Source organism: Phycomyces blakesleeanus, assembly GCF_001638985.1.
Source record: "Phycomyces blakesleeanus NRRL 1555(-) unplaced genomic scaffold PHYBLscaffold_47, whole genome shotgun sequence".
Classification (NCBI taxonomy): domain Eukaryota; kingdom Fungi; phylum Mucoromycota; class Mucoromycetes; order Mucorales; family Phycomycetaceae; genus Phycomyces; species Phycomyces blakesleeanus.
The window spans coordinates 12,113-27,013 of NW_017265174.1; the positions used below are offsets into that span (position 1 = coordinate 12,113).

At 33.7% G+C, this 14,901-nt stretch overlaps 5 protein-coding genes across 5 annotated transcripts; 2 read left to right on the plus strand and 3 right to left on the minus strand.

Annotated features, from left to right (window-relative positions):
* Window positions 1-113: 113 nt before the first annotated feature.
* Window positions 114-1,260, minus strand: PHYBLDRAFT_72586 (hypothetical protein; the record flags this gene model as incomplete). Its single annotated transcript, XM_018442679.1, has 4 exons — window positions 114-372; window positions 535-754; window positions 861-991; window positions 1,220-1,260. 4 exons carry the CDS (start codon window positions 1,258-1,260, stop codon window positions 114-116), a joined length of 651 nt encoding a protein of 216 aa, XP_018283274.1.
* Window positions 1,261-4,135: 2,875 nt separating this feature from the next.
* On the minus strand, window positions 4,136-5,217 carry PHYBLDRAFT_176288 (hypothetical protein; the record flags this gene model as incomplete). Its single annotated transcript, XM_018437722.1, has 4 exons — window positions 4,136-4,300; window positions 4,333-4,391; window positions 4,432-4,581; window positions 5,127-5,217. 4 exons carry the CDS (start codon window positions 5,215-5,217, stop codon window positions 4,136-4,138), a joined length of 465 nt encoding a protein of 154 aa, XP_018283275.1.
* Window positions 5,218-5,700: 483 nt separating this feature from the next.
* On the minus strand, window positions 5,701-6,620 carry PHYBLDRAFT_176289 (C2H2-type zinc finger transcription factor; the record flags this gene model as incomplete). Its single annotated transcript, XM_018437723.1, has 5 exons — window positions 5,701-5,969; window positions 6,037-6,144; window positions 6,244-6,372; window positions 6,437-6,473; window positions 6,564-6,620. The coding sequence occupies 5 exons, from the start codon at window positions 6,618-6,620 to the stop codon at window positions 5,701-5,703; spliced, it is 600 nt and encodes a 199-aa protein (XP_018283276.1).
* A 3,269-nt stretch (window positions 6,621-9,889) lies between these two features.
* PHYBLDRAFT_72583 (hypothetical protein) lies at window positions 9,890-10,283 on the plus strand (the record flags this gene model as incomplete). Its single annotated transcript, XM_018442677.1, has 2 exons — window positions 9,890-9,954; window positions 9,995-10,283. The coding sequence occupies 2 exons, from the start codon at window positions 9,890-9,892 to the stop codon at window positions 10,281-10,283; spliced, it is 354 nt and encodes a 117-aa protein (XP_018283277.1).
* A 995-nt stretch (window positions 10,284-11,278) lies between these two features.
* PHYBLDRAFT_176290 (hypothetical protein) lies at window positions 11,279-13,223 on the plus strand (the record flags this gene model as incomplete). The annotated part of the gene is made up of 2 exons (XM_018437724.1): window positions 11,279-11,414; window positions 11,929-13,223. 2 exons carry the CDS (start codon window positions 11,279-11,281, stop codon window positions 13,221-13,223), a joined length of 1,431 nt encoding a protein of 476 aa, XP_018283278.1.
* Window positions 13,224-14,901: the final 1,678 nt, after the last annotated feature.

Here is a 14,901-nt window from a genome sequence, read left to right on the forward strand (position 1 = left end):
TACTCTGCGGAGAGGTCTGGATTTTCTGATTGGACTTCATTGGTGAACAATGTTAATATCGGGTTGTTTCCAATCTGGACAACCTTTTGCAGGATTAACGAGGCATGATCACTTCATGTCTCTGTGCTGTTAGTATCGACCGAGACAGCGACAAAAATAGGGTTCGGATTAAAGGCATTATGGCTCACAAAGTCCACATCCATGGAACCAGGAGACTGTGACTTATGGTACATTTGGGGGTGAATGTGACGGACAGTACCATGAAACCAGTTGGGTTTAGCGTGTCCATTTTCGTAACACAGCCAAAAGCCACGTTGAAAAGTGGGATGAGTATTAAAGTTGGAGCAGTCATAACCATCTCCGTGGCAGTACCTACATCATATTGGAAGGAAGCAAGTGACAACATAGAACTAATAATCAGTGTTACGCCGCTGAATACTATGGGTTAATCACTCATAATCCTGTTCCATTTAGTCGGGATTACAGTGGGCTGTTTGTATAATGACATATCCTGGGATAATAAAGGTATTGCACTTAGGTTTCTGGCAAATACCTACATCCAGAATTCGTCCATAAATTGCCAGAATTTCACGAATATCATCGATATGCTCCTGTTTATCTACAGCAGGCAGCCGCAATAGCGTAAGTTTCTGGACTTGATTATCTACAGTGAGGAAAATAGCACCACAAATAGTGTTGTTATGGTCAGGAAAGTGAATTCCTATTTGAACTGCACTTGTAAATTCTGTACAGTCTGTAGACAAAACATTAGTCTCACAAAGAAGTTTATTGCCGTCCTTCGAAAAGGGATCCAGACATCAAGTGAAATGCTGCTGATATAAAAGCTCAAAGAGCTTGACGTGAGTCAAAACCATGGGGGATAACTTCGAGAAAAATAACAATTCCTGGGAAGCGTTCATTATGCCAGATTTGTGAATGAAGTAATTTGGTTCCTCCCACATCTATGAGAGAGCTTGAGTCTTTGTTGACACTCAAAATATGAGTTGCTTTGACAGTGTGTTATAGAAGTAGATAGAAGTCAAGTGGATGAGGATTTGGATTTAGATTGGTAGTAGAGGAAGCCATGTGTAAAAAAAACCTTGTTTATCTCAAACATATTTAAAATAAGAGTCGAAAGAAAAGAAATTGATATGGTAGGCAACTTATATCAAAGTAATTGTATTCAAACAAAAAACAAGCATCCTGAATATTATTTTACATAAAACTTATAGCTATATAAGCAGTAAAGCTATCAAACATCTTGTTATCATAATATATATAAGCTAAGTATCGAGTCAATTAATGAATCTTGCACATATTGTGCAAGATGGTAATTACGTATCGAATTGAATTAAGTAATAAAGAAATGTATAAAGTTAAAGATCAATTGGTTCAACATGTAGCATATGAATTTATATGAGTAAACTTTTAGTTATTAAGACAACTATGAAACATTTAAAAGAGTTTCATAAATTTAAACAAACGGACTATTCTCTCTTTGCATAGTACGGTTATTTATTCTTAATACAATCGTGCTGAAGATGCCAGTCTACCTAGCCTATATATCTTAAAGCAAAAACTGGAAGTTAGTAGTGCTAAACGATATATATATATATTTGCCTTAAAATGTTATACTTTTATAAATAATTTGATATACCAATATTATACCAAGTCATATACATAATAATAATAGATAGTAAACAGTGTAATTGCTTTACAATCAGAATAAAGCAGTAGGGAAGGGTTAAATAATAACTGTCTGTAGGATTAACTTCCATCCACCAAAGAGAAAAGAAGCGCTAATATCCTAGTTAGCCTGTCAAAACATTCGTATTATCTGAGTAACTTTTTAATAAAGATATCAATACAAGTTGTAGGTCTTTTGTTTTTTCTCTTTATAGCCTTTAAAGAAACCAATTACACTATTCTTTACTCGTTAACACTATCTATTATTATTATTTAACAAAAAAGAGGAAGAAGCCTTGATAAAATGGAACATTAAAGAGGTAAAGACTGATTGACAATTATCCAATGCTACACATACGCTTGACTGCAACAAATTGGTTTCATGTTTGTGTACATTGTCAAGTAAACCTTTCTTATAAGCTATATATGGCGTTTATGGCGCTTAGGTGTATGGAATTTAAAATAAATTGAGTAAATTATACTATATAACCTACGGATGAGTCAAGTTTATCATAAATGAGCTCCTCTGACTTAATTTAGATGCTCAATTTTTCTCACCCTACTTTTTGATTTTGTTCAAGCCATGTCTAGGGAACAATTCAGTGCAGTGTCTTGAGCTAAGCTTCTTTTCCAAAGTCATTTTCTTAATAAACACACGCACACACACAGACGCACACTAGAACACATATCTATGGACTATGAAGAGCAAAAATTTACAAATGTCTTGAAAAGGCTTTTATATGATTTAAAAGACAAGACTATGAATAGCTCCTTTTGAGTCTTGTAGCTATTTAGAATATGTTTGCGTTTTGTATTGAATTTCAAGCTATCTTGTCGTGATAGTATTTTAGGTTTTGTGAAATGGAGGAGTCATTTCAGACCCAATTTGGCTGGAGAAGATATGACTCATTAATGTATATATAATACTGTAAAGCTTTGTGCCCCCAGTCTGTTTAAAGACACACTACTTTAGATTTTTTGCCAACGTTTGAAAAAAAAATTCCCTCAAACTTGAGCTTACGTTTATGTAGAATTGGTAGTATTATAGCGCACAGACCATGTTATGCTACTTTTGTGTAATACACTGTGCTTTGAACAAGTAGATACTTCACTGTCTATCGATGTGATTTTAATACAACACCTAGCAATTTCAATATTTAATAAAGTTAATTTCATATGAAAAAGTTTGCTGGTCTCAACTTTCCCACTGCAAGTTAAATAATGGGATTACATTTTAAACAATATTAAGCTTGCTATAATGATATACATATCGTACTGTCTTGAATTCCAAGCTGTTCAAAGTGGATTTTATTTGTTTGAATGTTTGTGTATTGTCTTTAACTACAGTAAAGAAGACTATAGCTTAAATAATGCAAGTCCTTGTGAGGATTAACAATACACAGCACTGTATTTGAACCAACAATCGTTTTACTTATACTAGCACTAGCTGTTATAATGTGTCATGCTGAGTACTCATAGGGCTCTATAGAAAAAAATACATTTCTTATATATAATATTTACTTGTACCGTTAACTTTGGCTATCAACATATTGAATGCAATTTTATTCCCATAGTCAATCCCATAGTAGCTGTATATTCTAGTACTACAGAATAAAGTAAAGAACCTATGTTTTAATAAGGTTTCGGGGTTTTTTTAAAAATAAAATAAAGAAAACATGTGTATGTATCTCAAGAAGTGTAATTAAAGAAGTATAAAATCCAAGTAGTTAGAATTAAAGAGAGTTGGTTATATATTTAATATTTGACGAAGAATTAAAAAAGGCGTTCATTTTTTTCTTTTTTTTTTCTTTTTTGAGCAGCCAATCAAGGATCAGTTAAGATACTAAAAATGAATCCCAGAATCTTTGTGTTACCTTTACACTTATTCTTCTTAAATTTGTGTTATTATGTTACCTATGATATAAACAGCTACAGGTATAAAAAGGATTTGGAATTTGAAACAAATCATCCTTACTCTTCACCTCCTATATCACTCTTTTCCACTACTTCTTTACCACTTTTCTGATGTCTTTGAATTCTGGGTTACCCACCGGTCGGTATGAGCGTGTACAACCTTCATCTGTGAGTGAAATGATCCAGTTTCTCGGAAAAAAAGAAGAAAATCAAATGTGGTGGATATAACTAACATCTAAGATATATTTGTAGACCTCTAGTATTTATTATAAGCAGTTTATTTATATGGGTAATTATAATACTCAACTTAGATTACTGAAGTGTTGGAGTAATCCATGCTTACAATCTCATATAGACTCTTTTTCTCGTCTCAATATTACCAACAATACAAGTTCTTCCTATTCTACTACAAGAAAATAAACTTATACGCCCTCAACTCAGAGATCTAATATATTTTTTTACTTATCTTCTTGGTTTAATAAAACATTCTTTATCTAGCAGTTTTTACGACTAAGCAACCTCTAAAGGCTTTTTATCAACGACTTTCATCAATACCTCCTCTAGAACATGACTCACCAGCATCATCTCCGTATGAATCTAAGTATGGTATGTCAGAAACTATATTAAACGAGAGATTTTGATGATTCTCTAACGAATTTGTGTCTTTTATTAAGCTGTAGAGCTTGAAGATCATAAACAGCTGATAAAGTACAATCCAAATGACATTCATACTTTAAAATATACTAGCAATGGACTGCCGCTTCCAAACTCCAGTACTTTGAGTCCAAAGCCTTTAAATGAATACGTATGTCTTGACTGCTATTATAGAACGTCCAAGAAATACAATTTTGATAGACATATGGGCATCCACAAAGGAAAAAGATCTGTGTATAGCTGCGGAAAATGTCAAAGAAGCTATACTACGAAATACAACCTTTCCAGACATATTGGCCAAAGCAAATGTAGATAGCTTATGCGAGCCTTTATATTCAAATTATGTCATATATATATATATATATATATCTTTTGTACAATATCTTTACATGTATTCTTAATAAATCAAAAGTTTTTCTTCATACTCTGCATACTTTTATTATAATTAAACCATAAACTAGCTGAATATATATATATATAACATATTACATCTCTTCAAATAAGATCATCAAACCAAAGTGATAGATACATAAACCACAGGTAATGATATTAAAGGATACCTTTTTTTATAGAGTATTTAAAGACTGGTACAGCCATACAATTCTTCAATTCAAATATAAATTGGCGACAAGCAATAAGACGAGAGAGAGAGAGAGAGGATGTGTACATATGGTACACTGCTCATCAAACATATATCTGACTATAAGCTTTAAAACAGCATATCTTCATTTGAGAACCATTAGACAGATAATTAACAAAAACATGGGGCTGAGCAATTCGACATCAGATGATATGCAATTATTATAATAATTGTTACTACTATTTATAGAGAAAAGGAGGTAAGAGTAGGAGGAGCTGGAGCAGAAGCTTACTTGGGCAGTGAATTAATTTTGACACACTAGCTTTAAAGGAAATACTATTCAGTAAGCCATGATACTGTAACAGACTCTGTAGAGTAACCATCAAAAAGGCAAAGGTGTGAGAACACAGAACCAAGAATTATATTTGATTTTGAGAAACCATTCTGAATAAATAAATATCTTGTAGCATATTTCCCACCCTTTTGACCTCTCTATATCACCATCTAGTTAGCTTATATAATGTCCGTTTATAAGAATAATATGATATCGACTAAATTTCTTCTAATAATTGCCTCAACAAAAATGGAAAATGAGAAGATAGGATTAGGCTTCATTATACAAACTATATAAAATCCATGTATACACTGGATATGATGCCAGTACTAAGATTGTATAGTAAATCAGTGGTCTTTTATTGAGTATAAAAGAGAACATAAATAAAATTGAATTGAAAATGAAAATGGAAGTGAAGATAGAGATAAAAGGGAAAGTTGAAATAAAAAGATAAAGAACATAAATAAAGAAGTTGTACAAAGGAAAGGATATATATGAACGTAACTAAAAGAGCATAGGTTATCATAGGTCATTAACATTTGCGCTGCTTGATATGTCTTTTAAGATTGTAGTTTTTAGTGTATTTTTTTGGACATTTAGGGCAGCAAAACAAACTTCTGTTGCCCGAGTGGGTTTCCAAATGTCTAGCAAGATTAGATTTCTTATCCGTTTTATACAGACACTTAGGGCATATGTGCCTCTTTGTAGGGCTTAGACCGGAAGCTCTGGTGTTTTGAGACGATGGATTATGAGGATCATATTGTACTTGTTGTTGGGCTGTTTCCGGCTGATAATCAGAATCTTGAAAAAGACCATACTCATTATATAACTATTCAAAAAATAATTTACTGTGTAACCCATTACGTACCATTTTCATCGTGGCCTTGAGAAGATCCTGGGGAAGTTGGACCAAGCGGTGGCAACGATGGAGAACCCTGAAAATGCGGCTCTACATTAGCACCAGGGATGGGAGCAGCTGAAGGTTTTCTTAGTTAGCACTACTTGAATATGTATCCAAGCCTAAAGTTGAAACCTCTCTAAATTTTAATTTGTGTGTTTAAGAACAAATGAATACCTAATATTCCAGGTATATGATTCTTGAACTGGTCCCAGGACAGGAGGCAAGTACTATCCTGTTGTGTACGAGGCTCATAGTTTTGGAAAGGGTATGCTTGCTGGTGTGTGCTATTTCCATTAAGACACCCTATACAAAGATTTGAGTGTGTATTCCATCAAGGCGCAAGTAATTTATTCTTAATAAAAATTACCGTAATCAAGCCACTCTTGGTCTGAAACACTAGGGGTCTACAACAAAGAAATGTTTTAAGCAGCTGGCTACGTCCACCGCATTTGATTTTTTTCTTTTTTTCCGAGAAACCGGGTCGTGTCACTTACGGATGAAGGCTGTACACAATAGTACTGACCGGTGGGTAGATAAAAACGTGAAGACATCAGAAAAGCGGTAAAGAAGTGGTAGAAAAAAGTGATATTGGGATTGATAAGAGAGAATAAGGATGATTTTTTTTCGAATCTAATATCCTTTTTATACTTGTAGAATTATTTATATCAAAGGTTACATAGTAAAGACAAATGTCCAAGAAGTGTTTGCTAAAGTAACACAAAGATTCTGGGATTCATTTTTAGTATCTTAACTGATCCTTGATTGGCTGCTCAAAAAAGAAAAAAAAAAGAAAAAAATGAACGCCTTTTTTAATTCTTCGTCAAATATTAAATATATAACCAACTCTCTTTAATTCTAACTACTTGGATTTTATACTTCTTTAATTACACTTCTTGAGATACATACACATGTTTTCTTTATTTTATTTTTAAAAAAACCCCGAAACCTTATTAAAACATAGGTTCTTTACTTTATTCTGTAGTACTAGAATATACAGCTACTATGGGATTGACTATGGGAATAAAATTGCATTCAATATGTTGATAGCCAAAGTTAACGGTACAAGTAAATATTATATATAAGAAATGTATTTTTTTCTATAGAGCCCTATGAGTACTCAGCATGACACATTATAACAGCTAGTGCTAGTATAAGTAAAACGATTGTTGGTTCAAATACAGTGCTGTGTATTGTTAATCCTCACAAGGACTTGCATTATTTAAGCTATAGTCTTCTTTACTGTAGTTAAAGACAATACACAAACATTCAAACAAATAAAATCCACTTTGAACAGCTTGGAATTCAAGACAGTACGATATGTATATCATTATAGCAAGCTTAATATTGTTTAAAATGTAATCCCATTATTTAACTTGCAGTGGGAAAGTTGAGACCAGCAAACTTTTTCATATGAAATTAACTTTATTAAATATTGAAATTGCTAGGTGTTGTATTAAAATCACATCGATAGACAGTGAAGTATCTACTTGTTCAAAGCACAGTGTATTACACAAAAGTAGCATAACATGGTCTGTGCGCTATAATACTACCAATTCTACATAAACGTAAGCTCAAGTTTGAGGGTGCATCTTTATTTTCTCAAGCTGAGACGGTGGGCGTGATGGTTGGTGGCCGCCACATTGCGGAGAAAGTGATAAGTGGCGAGAGGAGACTGAAGTGGATGTAGAGTAGGAAGAACGAAATTGGCAGAGGAGGCCATTATCAGAGGAAGTTTAGTGAAGGATAATAAAGGAACCTTTTTATCTCGTTAAAAACACTTTCCCATTTTTATTTCATTTTGACAACTGATTCCATCCCCATACGCCTAGTCATAAATATTATTTGACGCCCCTAATTAAATACTGAGTGTATTTCTATTGTCTTGAGAACTTTTCCTCTTAACAGTAGTTTATTGACCCTCGTTACCACGCCTCCAATTGATAATATAACCCTTGCTAGCTAGTAATCCGGCCATAAAAACTATTCAACTAGAGCGTCCTTCCTCATAGTAGACTTGTAATTAGTTATACCTGCTCCCTCAAGTACCCTACGTGTCAAAGCGTCACAAAAAAAAACGAAAGTAGTGCGTCTATAAGAAGACTGGGGCACAAACCTTTACAGTATTATATATACATTAATGAGTCATATCTCCTCCAGCCAAATTGGGCCTGAAATATCTCCTCTTGTATTATCGTAAAAGCCTAGACACAGTATAAAAAAAAGACGAATTGAACCTAAAATTCCTCCTCCATTTCACAAAAGCCCAGATAAAGTATCAAGACAAGATGGCTTGACATTCAATACAAAACACAAACATATTTTAAATAGTCACAAAACTCAAAAGGAGCTATTCATAGTCTTGTCTGTTGAATGATACAAAAGTCTTTTCAAAATATCTGTAAATTGTTGCTCTTCATAGTCCATAGATATGTGTTCTAGTGTGCGTCTGTGTGCGTCTGTGTGTGTTCATTAAGAAAATGGCTTTGGAAAAGAAGCTTAGCTCAAGACACTGCACTGAATTGTTCTCTAGACATTCCTTGAACAAAAACAAAAAGTAGGGTGAGAAAAATTGAGCATCTAAATTAAGTCAGAGGAGCTCATTTATGATAAACTTGACTCATCCGTAGGTTATATAGTATAATTTACTCAATTTATTTTAAATTCCATACACCTAGGCGCCATAAGCGCTATATATAGCTTATAGGAAAAGTTTACTTGACAATATACACAAACATGAAACCAATTTGTTGCAGTCAAGTGTATGTGTAGCATTGGATAATTGTCAATCAGTCTTTACTTCTTTAATGTCCCATTTATTGAAGGCTCCTTCCTTTTTTTCCAAAAAAAAAGAAAGAATACATATTATTATTAACGAATAAAGAGTGGTTTCTTTGGTTCCTTGAAGATATGTAAAGAAAAACACATACACACTTTGTCTCTATATCTTGACTGAGAAAGTTATCCAAATAATATGAATGATTTTATAGACCAATTAAGAGAGTAAGACCTGAGGTCTTCTTTACTTGAAATTGGTTGAATAAGATTTTACACATAGCCTTTAGTACAGTCGTTTAAGAATAAAATCATATAAGATCTATTGCCAGTAAAAGCAAGCATATGTTTTCTTCCTTTCTTTTAAAAGAAGAAGAAATAGTAGCGGTTCTCGACTAAGGATAATATCTTTTGGCATGAAATTTACGAATATATATATACTCGCTGTCTAAAAAGTTTCAACCTTTGCAAAAAAAGGACTAAAAAAAACATTGCTTTTACTCGATTCTGTCAATGGAATATACCATGCAACACACACCTTCATCACAAAAGACACGTAGCTTATGTGAGAAAAGTAATTCCTACAAATATGAGCCCATAATTTATAAGGATTTTACGGATCCCGAGCCAGGCCATATCTTATTAGTAGTTGGAATGAAATCTAGCAACTGTCAGGCACATGATTAAGAGAATAAATGAAATAGGACTACCAGAGTTAATAAGAGGGCTAGGAAGGTCCAGAAAGGCTTATGAGAGAACAGAAAGACACCTTGTTTAATTAGTTATGAGGGACCCCTTTTGCCTCCTACTCTAGACAAAAAGCCCCTTAAAAGAAGATGGCGGTTTATTTCTTTGTAGAAGGACAATAATCAGCTGTCTCAAGCAATTTTAGGCTTTGGATAATATACCGAAGGATATAAGTCAGTTTTAACAGAAAGCTACAAGAAAAGGCGGTTGAATTGAGCTTGAGAGCATGTCAATTGGGCCTATGACAAGTGGAAAGATGTAATTTGGCTCGGTGAAACATGAGTTACAATCAAATATAATTATGGAAAAGTTAGAGCAATTAAGAGATTTGAGAAAAGGCATAAAAAAGATTGTCAAGGGAACCAAGTGAGAGAAGAGTGGTGTAGTTATCTGAAGCTATTGTTAGGCTGGTAGTTTTAGTGGTTTTTGGTGTTTCTATATGGGGATGTAAATCAAAACCAATATGTAATCACCTCGGCTCAGACCTCCCTCCCTTTATCCCTAAAATGTTTTGCAAGAACAGAATAGGCACTTTGCGTTCCAAGAAGACAACGCCAGCTATCATTCTGGGTCATATTCGAGATAGTGAAAAACCAGTCGTAAGATCCGGGAACTTGACTAGTGATCAGTGCAAATCCTGGATCTTAGCCCTATTGAGCATCTCTGATAGTGAATTTGAGAGAGCGTATGAGTGATGAAAGGCGTCAGTACCAACAAAATTTGTTATTTGAAGGCTGCAATTCAATTAGTAGAAAATGATAGATATCAAACTGGCATCAAGTTTGGAAGACAGAATGGAACATCGATACCAAGCTATAGTCGAGGTCAAAGGAAGTCATACCAAATATTACTCTTACTTTAAGTATATTTCAATAATAAACACACATTAAATCTTACATTTGAAGTTTGAGTTCTTTAGCTATTATTGCTGATGAGCAATTGAATGTTGAATACATGCTATGCTTTCTCTCCTGTATTTTGTGGGCTCAGAGTTCCAAACCTTTTTTCCTGTTATTAATAATAATTAAATAAATAATATTGCTGTAATAAAGTATATAATTTATATTAAGATAATGAGGTATTTGAAGTACAAGTTAGTCTTTCTTTTGGCTTATTGTCATATGTGGATGTACATACGCTTTGACTAATGTGCCCTTACCATCATTTAATCAACGGGGCACAATACTCAAATTACATTTTACCATGAGAGTTTAGAGATCCACTTTATACTCTCCAATTAAAAAACCCAAATTGATATCTTTTGGTTTTGGTTTTGGTTTTGGTTTTGATCAATCAATCAATCAATTAATTTAATCTATAGAAAAGCCGTTTTTTATATCATTTTTAATTAGTAAAGATTACCAGTGGCTGTTAGATGTCTTGAAATGAAAATATATATTTGGATGAGCATATACCAAATGTTTGAGCTTGGCTTTTGTGGTATAGCTGTCCAACTGAATAGCAAGAAAATGAATACATATAGTAAAGAAGATTTATTGAACTAATTGAAGTTGTTTCTATAGCTATAAAGTTACTTTTTAGTTTACTTTGATAAGTGATACAAAAGAACGCCTATGTATGAAATCCCTTGCGCCAATACCAGCTTGATTGAAGTGACCATTTCTGACTGACTTTATTCAGCAAAAGTATATTTGTGTTTGTGTATTGGGAGTAATCAATCCAAGTCACTATGCGTTTACCAGTCAATTATCGAGAGTTTCTTTATCTAATATCTTTAAAAAATATATATATTAATAAGGACGCAAGAAATGTCTTCAAACAATTAGCATCTAGGTTCTTTTATGAAGAAGAAGAAAAAGAAAAAGGTGTAACAATCAATTGCCTTCGGAAGACAAGTCCCGACTTTCAAATAAAGGAGGTTTGGTGACCAAGACTCTTCTACAAGTCACACTGCATTCTGAATGCTTCATGTCAAAGAATCAATTAGATATAAGTTAGTTTGATTAATTAATATTTAATAACATTTATTTCTCTCATTACCTCTATGATACAATGGCAACAAGACTACCACTAGAGATCCTCGAAGATATTGCAAAACATCTCTATGAAAAAGACTAGAAGAATTGTGCCCCAGTTTGCAAACAGTGGAGAGAACCGTTTCTAACCGCTTATTGGGCTAAAATTGACATTAAGAGTGAGACTATAAAAAAGTATTCGACGAATTTGGCCTTAAAGAGGTCTATTAAAGGAATGCACATCGAGTGCGTGATCTGAATATCCAATTTCATGAAGATGCCTTGAAATATATTTCAGTATTGCAGCAAGCATATCCCAGAATAAAATATCTTTGCTGCCGTGTTAATGGCCTAAATAAATTAGCTGCAAAAATTGATTGGAGAATTTGGAAAGCATTACTACGCCTGAAACTAAGACTTTGTAAAATAAAACTCGAGATGAATGAATTTCTTGAACAACTGTCATCGTTGACTTGTCTTGTCCACCTTGCGATTTACTACAGAAATCATGATATACACCACTACGATACTTCCCTTACCGCTATTGAATCAATTCACAGCTACTTTCCACGCCTACAATATATCAGTATAGATGCTGTATTTAAGTCAATATCCGGAAAAGAAATCGAAACAATAAGAAACGTCGAACCAGCACACACTGTTACCAAGATTGATTTATGTTTTCCGTATATTGATCCATCGTGGATATTTTACTTTGCCCACAAGTATCCCAATCTAGTCACTTGCAATTTAAGCTCATATGATGATCTAGACTACAATAATTCACCACCTTCTGATGACAAGCAGAAATATCAGAGTCAACTTCAATTACTGTTATCCGCCAAGCAATTCTTTCCTTGTCTACAAAAAATAGACACGAGTGTCTACGACATTAATCCCTGGCCACAATATTTATTTTATGACGCTCTTCAATGCTTTAACGTAAAGATCAAGGATGTTACAATTGAATTTTGGGAGAAGACATCAAAAGTGGCTAATCCAAACACGTGTATCACATATTTTTCTGAATCAGTGAATAACTTGCTCATCAATTATAACCATTCCAGCCTGGCTAAACATAAAGAAGAAAAATTACTCGCCCATTTCAACAATTTAACTGTATTGAAGATAGAATATGGTGGCTATATGAACATGGAGAATATTTTGGATCATTTTCCAGACTTGCAATCATTATATATATATTATACAGAGATTTGTTCCCCAAAATATTCACAGTCTACACTCTTACCACACCCGCTACAGGCACTGGAATATAGTGAAATAGGAATCGATACACATGTTTTTAGATACATATCTTCCCGTTGTAGACAGCTGAGATATATGACATTGGATGAGATCTATTATCATCATTCTGACATTGAAGAAACCGGACAAGTACTTGTGGATATGCCCTTTTCACAACTAAAATGGTTAAAAACATACGATTACGGATCTACTTTTGAATCGCACCCTAAAAATATTATCATTGAACAAATGGGGAATGCTAACAGCGATCAAGGACGAACGCCTCAATTAAACTGGTACCATGTGTGCGTTGACGGTATGCACGAAATGTACAGATTATCTGCGTGGGAACTTGGAAGGCGTGACATCAAACTTGCACAGAGATACCTTAAATGCTTTAGACGAATAAAATGAAGGGAAAAGATAGGAGAAGACACGAAGGAATCTAAAAATTGCTATAGGCTAAAAATGTTTTGGAAAAGAGATCTTCAGGATGATGTCTTGCTAATTCGATTCAAATCTGTTGAAACCTGTTTTATTCAAGACGATGAAGAATATGAATATGTTTTCTCATCAGAACCACAGCCAGAATAAGAAATAGAACAGTTTATTTTGGCTTATATTATAATCCAATAAATAAGTATCTGTAATAAAGTGTATTTTATATAAAAAAATGGTGAAATATTTGTAATGGTAGTAAGACTTTCTCTTGATTTATTATCATATATTGAAGTACATACACTCTGATTGAAGTGTCCTTACTACGCTCTCACCAGATTAACGACCGTTAAGTTGATTGATTTCTAGTCCTTTAAAACTAAACGTCAACTTCTTTATGCTACATATTCTAAAGGACTCTACTGAATAAAATGAAGCTTTATCCTGTCATATACAGAAACATGTATTCTTTAAATAAACAACAAAGGTCCAATATATGGTGTGGTTACTACGAGCTTTGATCACTTGTAAAAAAATAATAACCTTTTGGGTTGACTATCTCTCACGTCTGAAGGATCTTGGCCTTGTGAACATGACAATTGTCTAAAAATCCTTTTCTCTTTTGAGCTTTGGCTCATAGCATACTAAGCGTGCTCAATTGAGCTACAATAAAAGGTTTTCCAAAAGAAAAGGACAAGAAAATAAGTTGTGATAAAAGGAAAGAAATAAAGATTTGTTTTTTTTTCTTGGAGAAATGACGCTGTTTTATTTGGTTGGTGTGTATGCATATACAAGCGATTTGTAATAACATGTATTATTTAAACTAGTTGATTCGAGTTCATTGAAGATAATGCTGACAGAATAAGGCTGTGAATGATTGGCGTGGGAAAGACATATAAAGATATAAATAAATAGTGTAATAAAGAAAGAAAGAATGGTTAACATATAGTATAGATCGTGAGGATCGATGGTTTGGATATAAACATTATTCGTAAAGAAGAATAAGAATAAGAAGATAAAGGTAAAGAGAGAAAGAGATTGCAGAAAGAAACTATTCAGTAAGTCTTCCTAGTAAAACTCTCGCAAGTTGTGTATTTGCAGTAACGTTCGTTTTTGCTGCTCCAAGAGTTGGATCACTCAATGCAGGGAAACCAAGTTCTTCCAGGTAGAGTCTTTGGCTTCGTCGATCCATAGATTGGCTGAATGCAGGTTCAGAGCAGGCAGTTGTAAGTATACTCTTGACAGCTTCGATAACTGCATAGTTCTGGCTGCTTACTACCATCTGGTTCATCTTTGGAAGGAGTGACTCATAACTTAAAGACAAATATTTTGTTTAACAAAAAAAATCAGTAAAAAAAATCAAATCCAATCTAATATAATATAATACGATCCCAACTTACACAAGCGCAAATACTTCTGGTATAGCTATAGCTGCCTCGGCAAGGAAACTATAGAGGAAAAGTCTTTCTGCTTCATTATCTGCCGAATTGAGCATGTTGACAAGCAAAGATACAAGCAGTAGGGCAGTAGTATTGTCTGGGATTTCCAATGTGTCAAATATTCTCACATATGATGACGAGAATTCGATACTATCTAGATCTACATCGTTGATACCAGCCAGACGAAGTAGTTCCCGGAGTGCGTTGTTTTTAGC